At 40.5% G+C, this 16,914-nt stretch overlaps 1 protein-coding gene across 1 annotated transcript in view; it reads right to left on the bottom strand.

The window, feature by feature from the left end:
• Positions 1-414: 414 nt before the first annotated feature.
• abca2 (ATP-binding cassette, sub-family A (ABC1), member 2) overlaps positions 415-16,914 on the bottom strand; it is a 107,010-nt gene continuing 90,510 nt past the window's right edge. The window contains exons 32-49 of the mRNA XM_080433892.1: positions 16,722-16,827; positions 16,062-16,173; positions 15,612-15,672; positions 15,223-15,397; positions 14,481-14,596; positions 13,314-13,461; positions 12,817-12,940; positions 12,283-12,415; positions 11,325-11,445; positions 10,004-10,182; positions 8,252-8,393; positions 8,017-8,151; positions 6,804-6,907; positions 5,400-5,492; positions 4,520-4,622; positions 3,964-4,101; positions 3,451-3,660; positions 415-2,973 (exon numbers count right to left, since the gene is read on the bottom strand). Of these exons, the coding sequence (XP_080290018.1) occupies positions 2,938-2,973; positions 3,451-3,660; positions 3,964-4,101; positions 4,520-4,622; positions 5,400-5,492; positions 6,804-6,907; positions 8,017-8,151; positions 8,252-8,393; positions 10,004-10,182; positions 11,325-11,445; positions 12,283-12,415; positions 12,817-12,940; positions 13,314-13,461; positions 14,481-14,596; positions 15,223-15,397; positions 15,612-15,672; positions 16,062-16,173; positions 16,722-16,827 (2,236 nt within the window). The 3' untranslated portion in view covers positions 415-2,937. The remainder of the gene's footprint in view (positions 2,974-3,450; positions 3,661-3,963; positions 4,102-4,519; positions 4,623-5,399; positions 5,493-6,803; positions 6,908-8,016; positions 8,152-8,251; positions 8,394-10,003; positions 10,183-11,324; positions 11,446-12,282; positions 12,416-12,816; positions 12,941-13,313; positions 13,462-14,480; positions 14,597-15,222; positions 15,398-15,611; positions 15,673-16,061; positions 16,174-16,721; positions 16,828-16,914) is intronic.

Here is a 16,914-nt window from a genome sequence, read left to right as displayed (position 1 = left end):
CCTCCATTCCAATGCCGTTAGCAGCCAAGGACACAGTGTGTGAGCCTGTCACCCATCCACGCCCTCACTCTGTATGAGTGTAAGGCTTTTTTGGCTTTTTCTGCCTTTATTGATTGTATACAGTAGACTGACAGGAAATCGGGAGAGTCAGATGGGGAGTGACACGGTCCTGTGACACGGTCCTGCGACACGCTGTCAGGCTTTAGCAGCCTCGGTGCCTGGACCGCTACGCCAGCCGTCCGGGCCGGGTGTAAGCGGGAGGAAGGACAGGATGAAGGCTTTGGTGGCATACAGTTCAGCATAAATTATGCCCTTACCAGGGTATAATTTTTTTTTTATTTCTCTGAAAATAAGATAAAAGTACACCCACCCAATGCAGAACGGAGTTCAGAAACAACTGTTTAATCAGACACAGGCTCAAACGTTAAGTCAAAATGAGAATTAATTCAAACAGATGCTTTACAGCAGAAAAATGTTTACAGACATTCATAAAATATAAATATATAGATATATCCATGTTCTTATGCACACACATACACAGGACACATTCCAAAGCCTTGGCTTCAGAGAAAAATTAAACACCCCAATATTTTGAGGATATTATTAAGAATTGTCTTTAACGATTGCACCTAACTCCAATAGTTGCTGGTGTCATAAGCTACCTCTTAAGTCATTTAATTCCATAATACATTTACTGATATGATCAATTCTGTTATTAGACTGAAATGGCAGAATCCCTGAACCTTTTTCTTTTACATTTTACAGGGAGGAAGTTAAAGGCTTTGCCATTTGTGTAGGCCTATCATAGATAGATGATTAACAAAATCTAAATCAAAACCTGTCCTAAATGAAACGCCATAGAAAAACGGCTATTCAATTGAGGGTAAGGTTCACAGAACTCTAAAGCCTAATTTACACTCTATCGCACGACAGTGTCGCTTGCCGACTAGAACAGATTTTCAAGCTAGCTAATAATGTGCGGCACCGTGACCCACTGTTCGCTTGAAAAGCAGTTATTTTCGGCAAGCAACCACGTACTATGGAGTATAAATTAGTCATAAATTAGAGCGTTATGGTCATAGCTGTCTGAGTCAACTTTTTTTTACACTGCTCTTGGATTTTATATTAGAACGACTTAAAAAATAACAGCAATGTTGCCCCGAGACGTCAGCGACATAACTCACCCAATCTTTTTATATTAAAAAACACCCCGAAACTAAATAAATTACAACAGTCAATTTTCTTGTTTAATGAAAACCCCTTCATGTAGGAAATGAAAGAAAAAGCCCAAACAGAACCACAGAAAGTTGACCCAAATGATCGGTGACGTAGTTAAACATAGTCTTTTTGAAGAGGAGTAAGACATGGTTATAACTGAATTATCACAAAACATACACCTCATGAGAGAGACCAGTTGTGAATCACATGCCAACATACAGAGCCAAGAAAGTACATTGATGTTTGCCTTAATGTGGATATTTCACAAATGTACCCCTAACATTCCATTAGATCCCTCCACAAAATGAAAATCATAAAACCTAATTCATACTTGACTGTACGAGTGTTGCTTGCAGAAAATCTTGAGCGAGTGACACTGTCGTACGACCAAGTATAAATAACCTTAACTTGTGTACTTCCCAAGTTGAAACAATATATATTTATACATATAATCTGAGAGTTCTCTTAAGTATCACAGTGATGGTAGTGCAGTTATTAGTTGAGCATCCTGTAAAGAGAGCACTGGATAAATTGAGAACTTCAGTTTTTATGACTTCAGTTATAACGTTGATAACTGTAAAATATACTATTGTTACACTGTGTCTGGCGAGAAGGAGATCATCTTGGCAGAATCCAGATCATGACAATATGTAAAAAGCACAAAAGAGGACAGCATTCAGTAGAAAGAGCCAAAGAGAGACAGAAAATGTACAGTGGCAAAATAAGTAGTAGGCTTGGTGCAAGGGGAGGCACCATCTGGACCATAACCATTCCAAAGTCACTCTCCAAAATAAGACAAACCCAGGCGCAAACATCCCTCTTCGTCTTTGACAGTCAAGTGATTCCATAGGAAAATGCCATCAACAATGCTCTGTGTCAAAACTTGGCACTTCCCAAAGTGCATTTAGCTATAAACCTTCTATTATTGCGAAATAAATCACAGTCCGCAGCTGAGTGTTGATATCCAAAATAAAATCATTCTTTCGCCTTCCCACATAAAAATAGACTGTATTATGACATGATGACATTTGATTTGACTCGATTCATCACAGCATGCTCTCAAGGCAGGTCAAAGTTTTGGTACACGGGCCATATCTACTTAACGCAAGACCACTTTGGCAGGGAACGCGTTTGAACAATTGGAAAAAAATGAGCCCACGGCATCAAACGCTGGGATAAATGTTTTAACCCAAAGGAGGTCATATCAGGAATGATACGTGGTTTTGCTTGACATCATCGGAGAGTCAAATCAGATCATTCAGCCATCTACCGATTTACATTCTTAAGGAAATAAATAAGGGAACATTCCGAGACTAGATCTTCATTCTAAATGCAAGCATTCTCGCTATCGTGGTGTGTCTTTCCTACAGTGGCCTGTCTCTGTCACCGCAGCCTCGGACCATGGCAGGCTCGGTGACACAGCAAGGGGTCAGCTTCACAGGCCATTATCTTTGTCGCTCTGCATCCCGCCCTCATACTGGAGTCTTAAAAAAAAAACTCAGTCCCTCCCATGAAATACTGTAGCAGTACTGGGTCCCTACATTCCACGGCACAGAAAGCTTTGGTCCTCATCACGGTTTACAATGAACAGGTAGGTACATTCCTCTCTTCCTCGTCTCAGAGGTCTTTCAAATGTTTGTATTTTTTTCTGGTTACATCTGGTCCCCCTGTTCCAGTCAGACCCCGCTAATGTCTGCCTGGTACTTGAGCTTCTTTTTCTCAGCAGAGCGTGTCTGTGTTGAAGGAGAGCTGCACCTGTCATGCACGCATGCGCGGGCGGACACACACACACACACACACACACACACACACACACACACACACACACACACACACACACACACACACACACACACACACACACACACACACACACACACACACACACACACACACACACACACACACACACACACACAGAAGCAGACAGAAGCAGACACACAGGGCCAGGTCAAGATTTCTTAATAAGGTATCTGGTATGAAAACAATAATACTTATTAAGACAAAATGTCTGTTGGCATGAAAATCCTCATATTCATCCTCCTTTCAGTCAAAAACAATTGACCATTCCTCAGCCCCTTCACTAGTGTAATGGCCATTCAACATCGCAGGCACATGTACCCATACATACGTATTTCATATCTACCATCTGTCAAATACAAAATGAATGTTTTTAATTGCTTTTCAGTTGTATTACTTCATAGTAGTGATACAAAGTAGACCTCCTCTCACCCTTTCCTCTTCAAAGCTGATTAGTCCTTCATCATCATCACTCTCCAGTTCCTCTGGTTCTTCACTAACCAGGGCATTGAGCTCTGTGTTTGCAGGCCGAGGCTTGAGCAAGGTAAGGATACGCTGCAGTGGCGACTGGCCGTCACTAGGGGGAGAACTCTCCTGCTGTTCCAGGTTGTCGCTCTGCTTTTTTGCAAAGTTCACAAACACCTGGGAAGGAAGAGTAAGAGAATGTCGCAGAATCAGGGATGAGCTGTTAGGGAAATCTATTTGCTTGTCGTTCATACAGGAATGACACCAAACAAAGACATGTGCCTGAATTAATGCACCCTATGGAAAGTCAGAATGGCCATAATAACAGGGGTATAAACCATATGTACAGGTCCACAGTTTTGCTGTTGCGATATTATTTCAACAATTGTTCTTTTTTAAAGAGGCTGTAGTTGGATCTTTGATTGTCTGGCAGGGACTGAGGGCATAACAACTAAATGCAGCGTCTGAAAGATGACTCACGTTGTCGAGAGTAGTCTGGCTGACGGAGTAGTCTTCGATGCCCAGCACCTCCACCACCTGCTCCATCTTACTGAAGACTTGTGCCAGGGACAGGCGCTCTGACTTCAGCTGATACTGCACCTTGGTATGGTGGCGCTCCTTAACGAGGAAGAACAAAAGTGGACACTTTGGACTTGAAAAACAAGTTATTCTTTTACTAAATTAAATATCCATAATTTGGTAAATGTGATTTGATTCTTTGCACATTGGGGGGAAAAAACGGACATAAATCTCTCATCAGAAATATACTGATATGCCAGTCACCTTGTTGGTGTTCACATTTCTAACTACTAATTGGTAGACTGGTATAATTTGATTAATTAACATAAAACTCAATGATTATGGATAAGGGGTTCCATTCGCACTGGGACCACCCAAATAAGGCACTTAGGATAAAAGCATCCAAAATAAAAAGTTATACTGAACTAAAATAAAAACTGTACTTTATATCAAATAGGTGAATATTCAAATTTCCTTTGCAGATGAGCGAGCTATAAAGCGATCTATCATTGTCTACCTTCAGTACAGCCTCTGGGAAGTTCCTGTTGAAGAATCGGACCACTTCCTTGACACTGGAGCTTTTCTTGGTTCTCACTGTGATCATGTAGCCATCCCCAAACCTGAGCCACCCAAACAGTCCAAACATTATAAACTGTGCATAATATACATGGTTATTCTATGTACTGTATAGTATATGGTCCAGGGTAGACTGTTGCACCTTTCTTTGTCCTTAGTACAAGGTTGGTTGCAGGTGCGGTGGTCTCAAAAACTATTAACTATTAACTAACCATCGATGGTCTTATGACCGGAACATTTGTCCTCGTATCACTCATGCACAAGAAAAAAGTTTACTTTTCTAGTCTCTGTCTAAGGAGTCATCCTTAAATTATTTAGTGGTGTGCGAGTCTTTCACCACTCTAGTTCCACATATAGTATATACACAGAAGAAAACAGCACACATTGGCTTGTTGGCTTTTATGGTGTGACTTCTGTACGAGCCGTCTAGAAGAGTATCTGTCTATGTGTCTGTTTGTCCGGGACTAATAATGCAAACTGCTTTAGCGCACTGGCAGTAGGCCAAGGAGGTACCTCCACATATACTGTATTGTTTCACAATAGTTTTATATATTTTGAAATATTTAACATAAATGTTATAACAGAAGTCAATGGCAGGCTGAAAACGTGTCCAAATATGGACTCATATGTCATAGATAGATATGTCATAGACTGGCCACATGGGAGCCATGACCCTGAGCCAAGACCCCATCTTGTTATCCTACCTTCTGTACTGCTAGAGATAATTTGTCCACAGAGAGCATTTAGCTCTCTAATACTATATTGATCTCTGTAGGGAAGGAATACAAACACAAATAGAATACAAAGTAGTGGGCTTAAACCTGTTCTTAAGGTGTTGGATGCTGCCCAGACACTTGAATCTACCGTTGACCATGATTCCCAGTCTGGTGCACAACGCCTCACATTCCTCCATGCTGAAGAGTGAAGACAAGAGAAGAAAACAAAGACTGACTTCAACATTATAGAGACAGATTACACTGCAAAGTGTGACCTTCATACAGTATGTGACCTTCCTTTGATCTTGGATTAAAGGGGGATGAAACCCAGGCAGTTTGTTTTCCAATTTAGGTTAAAACTAGAGCAGGGTAAAACATGGTATTCTGCATAAGCAGACTATAGTACACTGTTACGGCCAGCCGTATTTGTATTTATTATTATATATTTGTATTTGGTTTATTTAGGTACAATTAGGATGCTTTGGAATATTGTGGGATTATTTGTGGCTTGTGTTATATTGTTGCTTTTCTGTATCCTTGTAGGGTGGAGACTGGTGTGAATGCTGTGCGACTGGGTGTGGCGCTGATTGCTGGTGTGAGTGTGAAGTGGCTGATTACATTCAGGTTGTCCAGATTGACAGGTCCAGCCTCTGGCCCTGTTACCCTGCTCTTATTCGTCGCCCCTTTGTCTCCGCCTAAGCCAGGGTTGGCTGTTCTCTGGAGCTCACCTATAAAAGCTCATTCTGTCCTGACAGTCATGGGGACTGGTCGCTCTCATTTGAAAGAGCAAGCAGAGATTCAATCCCTCTGTCTCCCCGAACCCATGTGTTCCTTTGTCCTTCAGTTACTTTGTTTGACCTTTAGTTATCTTATAGTTAAACCTGTTTTCTGACCTGTATTATTTTGAGTTAAGAGTATTTTGTATATATTTGTCCATTCTATTAAGTATTGTAATTCATTTTTGAAAGCGACTTTGTCCTCCATTATTATGTCACCTCCCCTACCCTAGACAGGGGGTCGTAACATACACCGTGATGTAAGCAACACAGATGCAGCTAATCAAATGGGTAGATTTTGGCACACCTACATCTAACACTCCCATTATTCATTTTAGTAGCTGCAGATGTGTTGCTTATTAGCCTGCCATATGTTTTATCTGCTGTAGTTTTTAACCTGAAATGGAAAATAAACAAAAAATCAGCAAAGGTTTCATACCCTTTAAGTCTAAAGATTTTAAAAGGGTGAGCGGGGCTGCCAATAAATTGATGACAATTCACTAGTTCCAATAAAAATGTATTTGTTATCAATAGTTTTCTTGAATCTAAAGGGATTATATTCTTCGACCTTCGTAGTGGAATAATCTGAATTATTTTACAATATTGTATGCGGTTTCATCAAAATGGCAGGTTAATAAAATAATTCTGCATAGGATTCAATTCAACATTTGAAGAAAATAGTAGTATAGTAGTATTTTTCAAGACAGATACGTTTTCAGAGAGGTTGTCTCACCTGTGTGATGTCAGCACTACAGAGCGTCCAGTCTTGATGATGTCAAGGATTAAGTTCCAGAGGAATCTCCGGCCTTTGGGGTCCATGCCTGTGGTGGGTTCATCCTGATGACCCACACACAATGTGATCACAAACAGTGCGTGTTAAATTGTTTATACATGAACAAATTGACATGAAAAATTATTGAATTATTGTTTTTATAATCGCCTAAATCGATCAGTCTGATTAACCACTTAAAGGGATACTTCACTCTCGGGCCGGGGACACATTTAAAAAAAATATTAAAAATAAATGAAAAAAGTTATGGAAAATTCATGGCCCCCTCACGACACGCAGTGTCCTACTAATGTGTGAGGGGGCCATGAATTTTCCATAACTTTTTTCATTTATTTTTAATATTTTTTTTAAATGTGTCCCCGGCCCGAGAGTGAAGTATCCCTTTAAGTCTTATTTTATACTTCACTAGACCGGTGCCTGTTATGGCCTACTCAGAAACGTGACGTGACAAGTTGGAAATGTATGCCCACCTGGCAACGCAATACCCGTTGTACCCATCTGTCTGTCAGTGTCCCTTTTATGCCCATGTATGATTCATTACAGTAAGGATACAATCTGACATGGTCACTGTGTGTACTCTTATTGTTTACTTTGTCCTGCATTATGCATGCACTGTTGAGGCCTGAGGATGTGTATAAATAATGTATATTTAGTTTTTTATTATTGATGGTGTTTTGAGAGCAATGTCTTTGACCCTTTTACCCAGACAGACGGACAGAGATCTCTCACATTTATAGTAGGATTGTACAACAGTGTCGCAACAACATAGCGATGCGTTGTGAGCTTGCAGATCTGCTATTTTAAAACAAATTGGACAATTAAAAGAAAACTTATTTACTTATAACATTGATTAGTTCGATTAACTGTTGCACCCCTAGTCTATTGTTTTCTTAAGTACCTACACACAGCAAGCTGCCGGTGCAGCAGGCTGTCGTATAGATACGGAATAAAATGGTCATGCATTCTATTTTATCTTCAAAATCACCCCGTGGGCGGGACTGGACCCCTCCCCTGATGTAACTTATAACTAGACAGAATTATGACCATACATTACTTTGTGTTCATACACTGTTGGTTTATAACTGTATATCCTGCCTAGTTTGTCACCAAATCGAATAACTTGGACATGCAATACTTGCACTTGTGAGTCTCCTACCAGGAAAATGAGGGAGGGATATCCAATCAGGGCGATGGCAGTGGAGAGTTTGCGTTTGTTGCCACCACTGTAGGTTCCAGCTGGCTTGTCTGCATACTTGGTCAGCTCCAGTTTATCCAAAGCCCACTGGACTACCTGAATAACAAAGGCAACATACACTAGAGCTTGTAGTGCATGTACAGTATATACACACAAGCTTAAATATACAATATGTGAGAGAGAGAGAGAGACCAACCCTGTCCTGGTCTCTCCAGGGAATACCACGCAGGCGTGTGTAGAGGTCCAGATGCTCCCTGGCAGTCAGATCCTCAAACAGAGCATCAAACTGGGGACAGTAACCAATGCTCTGCTGTACACGCAACAGCTCCTTCAGGATACTACACACACACACACACACACACACACACACACAGTCAACATCCTTATCTTGGTATGACAATATACTGCACTTCCCTACACCGAAAAATCCAGATGGTTAGTTAGGGTAAGGGTAATTTGGTTACTACATGGGGACATTCTCAGTAACTTATAAATGGGAAACCAGAACGGTCGGTACAACAACCTAGTCGGACCCTGTCAAATCCTGCGACCTCGGAACGGTCGGACCCACGTATTTCTGGCCACCAGAACCTACTCGGCCGGCATGGAAAGGGGGTATTTGCGTGTCTTTCAATAAAGTACGCCTAAATGCTGCATTCTCGGTCTGGAGAGGGCACTTTTTATAGACAGGTAAAAGGGCAGGGGCTCAAGCCCCCTTTGATGTCTATGTGTGCACGTGCCTGACAACATGACACCAAATAAGGTGATCGTACTTAGACTGTAATATGTAAATGTCTTCTCTAAATATTCACAATCTAATATTTCCCGAATGTGTATGCAACTAATGTGGGAAAAGTTGAGATATTTGACTAAATGCACGTTTTTCTGCCATTGAATTTCCATTTGGTTCCATTTGTCAGAGTTAAAATAACACAGATTTTACAGTGCAGATTGGACAAATTGTCTGAGTCAGCCAGAAATGTCTTTTTACATATGTTAGTCTGCATCATCTTCCAGCTTCTCTGCCTCGCTAATATGCATGGCAGAGTGCCGACTGTTCTCAGGGAATAGAAACAAGCGGAGCGAGTGTTCCGCCTCACAGGGACTGACTGTTCTCACCAAGGGGGCCGCTTGTACCGAGCGTTCTGGTATTCGATAAATGAACACTGAGGATTCTACGGTTTATGTTTTTAAAGTGTTGGCAAGCTTGAAAATTATTACACAGTGAAAAAAAAAATCATTACAAACATTTAACATTGTACATCGGTAAAGGATTTTCTCAAATTCAACAAAATGAATCATCTGTCATATAAAGATACTATATACAGGATAGTTTGATCTGCTCTAGATCTGGCATTGGTGATGATTTGCTTAGATGATAATATTATAATACTCTGATGATAGTATATCTTTGGATTTAAACTCAAGTCCATGGCAAGTGAGAATGTGCTGAGAAACATGATTATTGTTGACAAATATGGTTGATGTTATTACTTATGGTTAAAGCTGCAATCCTTACGTTGTATGTCCTGCCCGGGATTCAAATCTCCAAGAATCAAGCAAGAACACATCCCCACTTGTCCAGGGGAGACATTGCACTCATAACCTTCCGGCAGTACTACTTGTCAACCAGTAGGTGTCCACTCAACACCAGGGTCTAGGCCGAGACACCTTCAACCACTGCAGATGTGCTCGTTAATATTGTATTAACATGTATTAAAATATCACTTTATTCATTCATTATAAAGGTCCACATTTCAGCTTTAAGTCAAGTCAGGTCACATTTATTTATTAATTTATTATTTTCTGTTTTTAAAAGCACTCCAGTACTTTAACTCAAGTACAAATTTGACTGAGGAACTTCCACTTGTAATTGACTAATATTTGCCCTCAAGCACTGGTGTTGAGCACTGTGTCCACCACTGAAAGCAGTTATCAGCTGTCTTACCTGTTTCCATCTATGAAAGCCTCCCCTCCCGTGGTGCTTTCATCTCCCGTAAGCATCTTGAACGTGGTGGTCTTCCCCGCTCCATTCACCCCCAGCAGGCCAAAACATTCACCTGGACGCACGCCCAGACACAACCGGTCCACAGCTTGAATGCGACCCATCCTCCTTGATTTGTAAACCTAACACACGCACACGCACACGCACACACACACACACACACACACACACACACACACACACACACACACACACACATACACACACACAGCTGTGGCTGTTAGATGTGTCTACTCTCGAACCAACTGTAGGTGGCTAGCCTCTCGAGACAGACCATTTTTTAATGCTTCTGCCTTCCAGTCGGAAGAGCTGAGAAATGTCCTGCCTTCCCCCCACTTCCATGTCGCCAATGCAGTCGCATAAATAAGTCCTAATGTATAACAAATTGGACGAAGCCTATCTAGCTTGTACTTGACTGCTCCCAATGGTGGCGGCATGGTTTCCTCTGCTGTCGGACCCATAAGGGTCAATTTTGTTCCATTTGTACTTTGTCAGTGTTAAATTAACACAGAGGATTTTACAGTGTAGTAAAATTGGGGTCCCAGAGATAAACAAAATAATATTAAAAAAATATATATATATATATAAATATATAAATGATGTATGATTAGCAGTCCACTTCCTTCTTTTGGTACGGATGGCTTTCACATTGCAGTGCTCCGTACCAGAATACGCATCATTCGGACCCCATTGATTGATTGAAATTTTTATTAGGCAAAAGAATGTAAAACAACACAGTTACATTAATAATGCTTTTGTCTAAAAGGCCCGGCCAAAAAGTTCCTTGCGGACTTGTTTCCGTTGGGGTCCTTGAGTTAGTCCATAGACATATATAGTAGCAACCAAACAGTTCAAAAATCAACATGAAAATACAGATAATACAGAAAAAATACCACTATGTACAAAAAAAAAGCATTTAAAAAATATATGTACAAAAAGGGGGGGGGGGCATGGAAAAATAAAAATTATATACAAAAAAAACATGAGGAAATACATAATATGTACAAAAAGAGGAGGGGGGACGGACTATCTCCCCAGGCGTTCCCGGGTACGGCACGGTGATCCGTTCCCGGGAACGGTACGCAGCGTTCACACCAATCACAACATCTGGCAAGTGCTCCCGGGTGCGCAACTGGGGGTCCTTGATGTTAAAAAGGTTGAGAATCACTGCCTTACAGCATCTATGCTGTCACCTGTTTTGTTTACAACAAGAAGCTAGAGCACGCAGCATGACATGAGGCATGCTGTTCTCTGTGTCGTGTACCTTGGTGAGGTTGTCAATCTTCAGCATGTCGTTGTCAGCGTCTCCTCGCAGCACCCTCCGCCGCTCACAGGCTACATCCACATCATCATCTTCTATCGGTTGGCAGCTCACTGGCACTCTCCTGAAGAAACATCAGGACAGCTTGTAGGAATGCGTGTGATGTGATCAGCTGCTAATCATCTGGAAGTCACTCAGAAACAAACCCACAAGGCTATGCTTCAGTCAGCCAACACTGAGTATAATACTGCCATAACTTACATTAAACGTATTTTCAACTCCACACTCCTGACCGAGTTGAAGGAAAAACTAGATTAATGCCTTAAGGTATTATAGATGAATGCCTAGTATACTAAATCAATCCGTTTTTAAACAGTACCACATGAACAAGAAACACTTGTTATATCTGAGTTTGTTCCCTAACATGGCCACACTATAAAATGGAGGATCCTCCCAAGTATGGCAATGTCGGTTGGTTGGTCCCAAACAAGATAATTTTGCCAACAAGTTATCTCATATTGTAGGATGAACTGAAGTCTACAGATTTTGGTGAACCTTGTGGCCTTTTATTCTAGTGCCTCCTTCAGTGAATGCAATACAGAATAATCCCCCATTTCTCCTTTTTAGTCCCAATATTGAGAGTAAGAGGATCTAAGGATGACACCATCGGTCACCGGTCGGTTCAAACCACTTTGGTCTGGTTGGGTGTAAGGAGTCTTTTATTTGTTTGTTTTAAACAGAGTAATAACCCTCAATGTACAATAAAAAGATCATATTAATATCTTGTACACATAAATCTGGGCAGATGTGTTTATGTACAGCAAACCACCATAACTGAGCAGCGCACGCACACACACACACACACACACACACACACACACACACACACACACACACACACACACACACACACACACACACACACACACACACACACACACACACACACACACAGACTTACTGAGGTTTCCTGAGAAAATTGTACTGGCAGAGGATGGTGATGAGGAAGCCAACGAAGCCCTCGATCGTCATGGCAACTAATCCTCGGGTCACGATGTCCCACTCGAACGGAGACTTCATCTTGTCAAATTGACCTGGAGGACACATTCATCTTCTGTTTAACAGCATGCCATAAAGTCTACTCTGAGCTGTTCTTAGTCCATGGTCCTGTGAGAATACCCCATGACCTAGTTTCAACTGAGAAACACCATTTATGTTCTTCCAGAGTTAAGCTGGAACTATCAATTATTTTCTTATCGATTATTCTATCGATTACTTTTTCAATTTATCGAATAATCAAGAAGCGTGTTTTTGTTGTTTATATGTCAACAAATCAATCAATCAGTTATTTTTATACTTTTATACTATGCATGGCAACATTTCTAAAACTTTTCGCCTATAACGACATGCCCAAAATAGGGATAGATTATTAATAATAATCATTCGGTTAACTGTTGCGCCCCTACTTGAAACTATAACACACATTAATATGCACCTATTTTGGCGTAGTACTCATTGATGTACTCGTTATAGGCCATTTCCATCAACCCATGGCCCAGGTTGTAGTTGGGGAAGATCAGGAAACAGGACTTCAGGTAGCTGTTGACTAACTTCAGATCCTACAGCAGAACAGGATGGCATCCGTTGAAGTAGACATGAAAGGAGATTAAAAAAAAGTGATTTCCGAGTAGAAATCAAAGACAACCCCAACACACACACACACAAAAAAGTACAGAAAAGCTACAGAAAAAACTGTAGAAGCTACAGAAGTTACAGAAACAACGGTTAAATGCCACACAGTGTATCTAGTGATACAGAGTTACTTATGCTAAATGTAATACCTCGTATGACAGTGTCGCTCTCTGAAAATACAAATACGGCGATATACAAGCTCACTACACATCGCATCATGATGCGTTTTGAGTTTGTAGATTCGCTATTTTCGGCAATCAACACCATTGTATATGGAAGTATAAATCAAGCTTTACTGACCTTGTCATGTTCAAACAGCTGCAGAAGGAAGGTGGCCACTGTGGCAGTGATACCGATGAAGAGGTTGATGACGATGAGAAACACGTAGGCTGTGCTCGGCACTTCAAACCAGAAGGAGGCAGGGTACATGATAGGAGTGATAGACCACCTGGGTACAACATGAGATTACATTACATTACATATTAGATTCTTTTTACTGGTCTGTCTTTCCATTCTTCCTTAAATGTGTTCATCCACCCATTCTGTCTATTTAACCATCTGCTTAATATCCGTTTATCTATTTCCACAAATGTTAAGAATGTGATTGAGATGGCATGTTGTTTGGACAGAGTTTTGTTGTTTACATGGTATCCAAGTGTCTTCGAGGCACTTTCTCTGCACTCTACAGTATGCGACTATTTACTTTGTTGTTTATTGACTAGAGCTCATGCTTACTCTGCCTATTCTAAGCTCTAGATTAGAGTGTCTGCTAAATGCCTAAATTGTGAATTTCCACAGATTAATAGTGTGAAATTAAGTGACTAAAAAGTTAAGCATTGTGTTTTTTCTTTTCCCTTCGATGGCTTAAACCACATTGAGTATTCAGCAGCAACAACATTGCAAAAGGAGCTTTTAGCAAAGAAGGAGCCTGTCAAATCCTGAGTGGTAATATAACTCTGAGAGTGTGCAAATGGACCCAAATGGGTGTAATCTCTAAGAATTAAATTAACGCTCACTTTACTGCGTCAATAAACTGGGAAAAGAAGAATGTTAAGCTTTTCAAGCTTCTATAGGCTAAGACACCATGATATGCCTTTTCAATTTACATTCATCAAATATTCATTTGAGTCATGTGAAATTGCATTTTGGAGGGGCGATTATGAATTATGCATAAGCGATCATAACTGTAATCAAGGTTACACAGCCTCTGACTTTTTCTTCTTCTTTTTTGCATCTTCTTTTTCAGGTTATGTAGGAGGGGGTTCTATTATTTTTTTGGCTTTAGTTGTCATTGATTAACATATAAATGAGGACATGGCAATAAGGGCACTGGGGGTTAAGGGAGGTGTGTGGTGGTGGGGGGCCTGCGGTGGTGTGATCCAGTGACTTTCCTCCAGATCTCCTCTTGAGAAACTTTACAAGTGGGGCGAGGGAGTGGCGAGGTAAACAACGAGGAAGAGCACTCACCCATAGAGGAGGAAGAGGGAGAGGACGGCTGGGAAGTTGGTGGGGGACGTGTAGGCAGGCAGGTCAAAGACAAACAGAATGAGAACACAGCATGTGGCAGGAACCAGGTAGTTCATCTGAAGAGAGACAGAGAGAGACATAGAGAGACATAGAGAGACAGAGAGAGACATAGAGAGACAGAGAGAGAAATAGAGAGACATAGAGAGACATAGAGAGACAGAGAGAGACATAGAGAGACAGAGAGAGACATAGAGAGACAGAGAGAGACATAGAGAGACAGAGAAAGTGGTTAGACTGGACATGATGGGATTTCTCTCTAACATTGTATGGCAAACAAGAGCTGCATTCAAACAGTGCTCCGTGATAAAAATATATTCATATTAATACAAATACAAACTGCCTACGTCACTGCGGAGCAAATGTACCGTGTGAGCAAATATCCAATGAGTTGCGCCAAATATTGATTTTCAACCCAGAAACAGGAAAAACTGCAGATTTAGGTACAAAATAAGCAGCAAACTATCAATGCACAAAACTATGAAGAAGTTGTCTTATATTATTGCTCACTATCACAAGCAACAACTGTATATCTGTTAACATCTACTATTACCTCATACACCTTTAAGGCTTATTTGACATAAAATCGGAGGACATTTGGTGGTCATAAGAGTAGAAGAGCAACAACACACACATGCAAACAGTCTCAACACACCAATGCACAATGCACTAATTCCTCCCTCACCATGTCCCAGATATAGTTGGCCAGCCAGTAGATAACCGGGTCACAGCCGCTGACAAACTGCAGGTGTTTGGCCTTGGTGGATTTCTCTGCCACCAGGAAAACCACAAAACTGGCCGGGACAAAGGACATGGCTACGATGATAAAGATGGCAATCACCACATCTGTTCCCTGGAGCCTGAAGGTAGACATATGATATACACATGATAAAGATAGAGGAGAGGAGAGGAGAGGAGAGGAGAGGAGAGGAGAGGAGAGGAGAGGAGAGGAGAGGAGAGGAGAGGAGAAATCAGAGTTATATAATGTACAAGTTGTGCTTTATTTCTTCTAATGAGAGGTGTTTAAACAGCACCAAAGAAATCATCAGTGAAGGCAAGGAGAAAATAACTTACAAGTAGTCCAAAGACAGACTGGCGCTTGTTCTATTCATTGGGTGGTTTGTCAGTGTGATGCCTGCAAAATCAACACATGCACAGAATACACACTCAGTTTTTTATTGTACATTGTATTCCTCAAATAAGCAAAAACATTAATTAAGTTATTATACTACACAGCAATTATCATAATAACTTATTATACTGTTTATTATGCTTATTATATTGTTTTGATAGTGTAGTGATTTAGTAAGCAAACAAAACCAAACATAAGATAACATTTAAACATGTTTGAACAGGCAAGATAAAAAGTGTGACAGGAAAAAAATAATGGTTAATGTAATAAAAGACAAACAACACGTTTAGAAATGTTGGTGTGGATGGGGAGATTTAAAAGATGAAAAGGCTTCTGGTATGTTTTGCTCACAGTACATGATTTTGCAGAGTACACATTTTAAACATTATTACCGTAAGCAGCAGGGTTGCCTTTGGAAGCAGGAAGGTTGGCACGAAGGATGGCATTGTTAAGAACGTTGAGATAGGTTGGCATGCTGTGGTACCCCTTGTTGTTGTATAGAACCTAGACAGCAAATTATGTTTTTAAGTGTTAATAGTCGCCGACAATGTGTTGATTTAATGTTTTTGTTAACACAAGTATGATAATGATTCCGGAGCAGGCATTCCTCAGTCAGAAGTATTAAAGTATTTCTGATATCTTATATCAACACTGGCATAATGTTTAATATAGCTTCAGTTTAACCTAAGTGGCAAATAAGTAGTGATACTGCTGTGTAGAAACAGGGCAGATTCCAACAATGGAAGCGCTTATATTTCAGAGATCTCCAGGGATGTACAGCTCTTAAAATGTATCAAGGGGCTTTATTAATCAAGGTCAAATAAACATGTCCACAATACAAATCAATAGGGATCCTTGAGAGTAGAACCATAATGAAATACATTTGCCAGTTTATAAACCACTGCATTATTTGATCAGCTAAACGCCAAGACAAATGAGGCCATATTGCTAGAGTAATTCATAAATGATTGGATCATTATATAATACAAAATAAATCCTATATGGCAATATTGTTTTTATTTGTAATTCATTGTACAGTTAGTGTCTCTTACCTGAGCTGATCTGCGAACAGCTATCTTGCGAACCATGGGTGGTATCTTCCTCCCAAAGGATGCTGGGATTGATTTCAGTATGTTACCCACTGTTATACCTCCATATCTGTTTACAACAGTAAATACAGAGCAAGATAGTGAATACAATGAACTGCAAAAAAATCTAATCTCAATCTTTTACTAAGCTCTTCAT

This window comes from Gymnoscopelus braueri, assembly GCF_963280865.1.
Source record: "Gymnoscopelus braueri genome assembly, chromosome: 7".
NCBI classification, from domain to species: Eukaryota; Metazoa; Chordata; class Actinopteri; order Myctophiformes; family Myctophidae; genus Gymnoscopelus; species Gymnoscopelus braueri.
The sequence above is the reverse complement of the archived record's forward strand: the minus strand, read 5'-3'. Positions and strand labels throughout refer to the sequence as shown.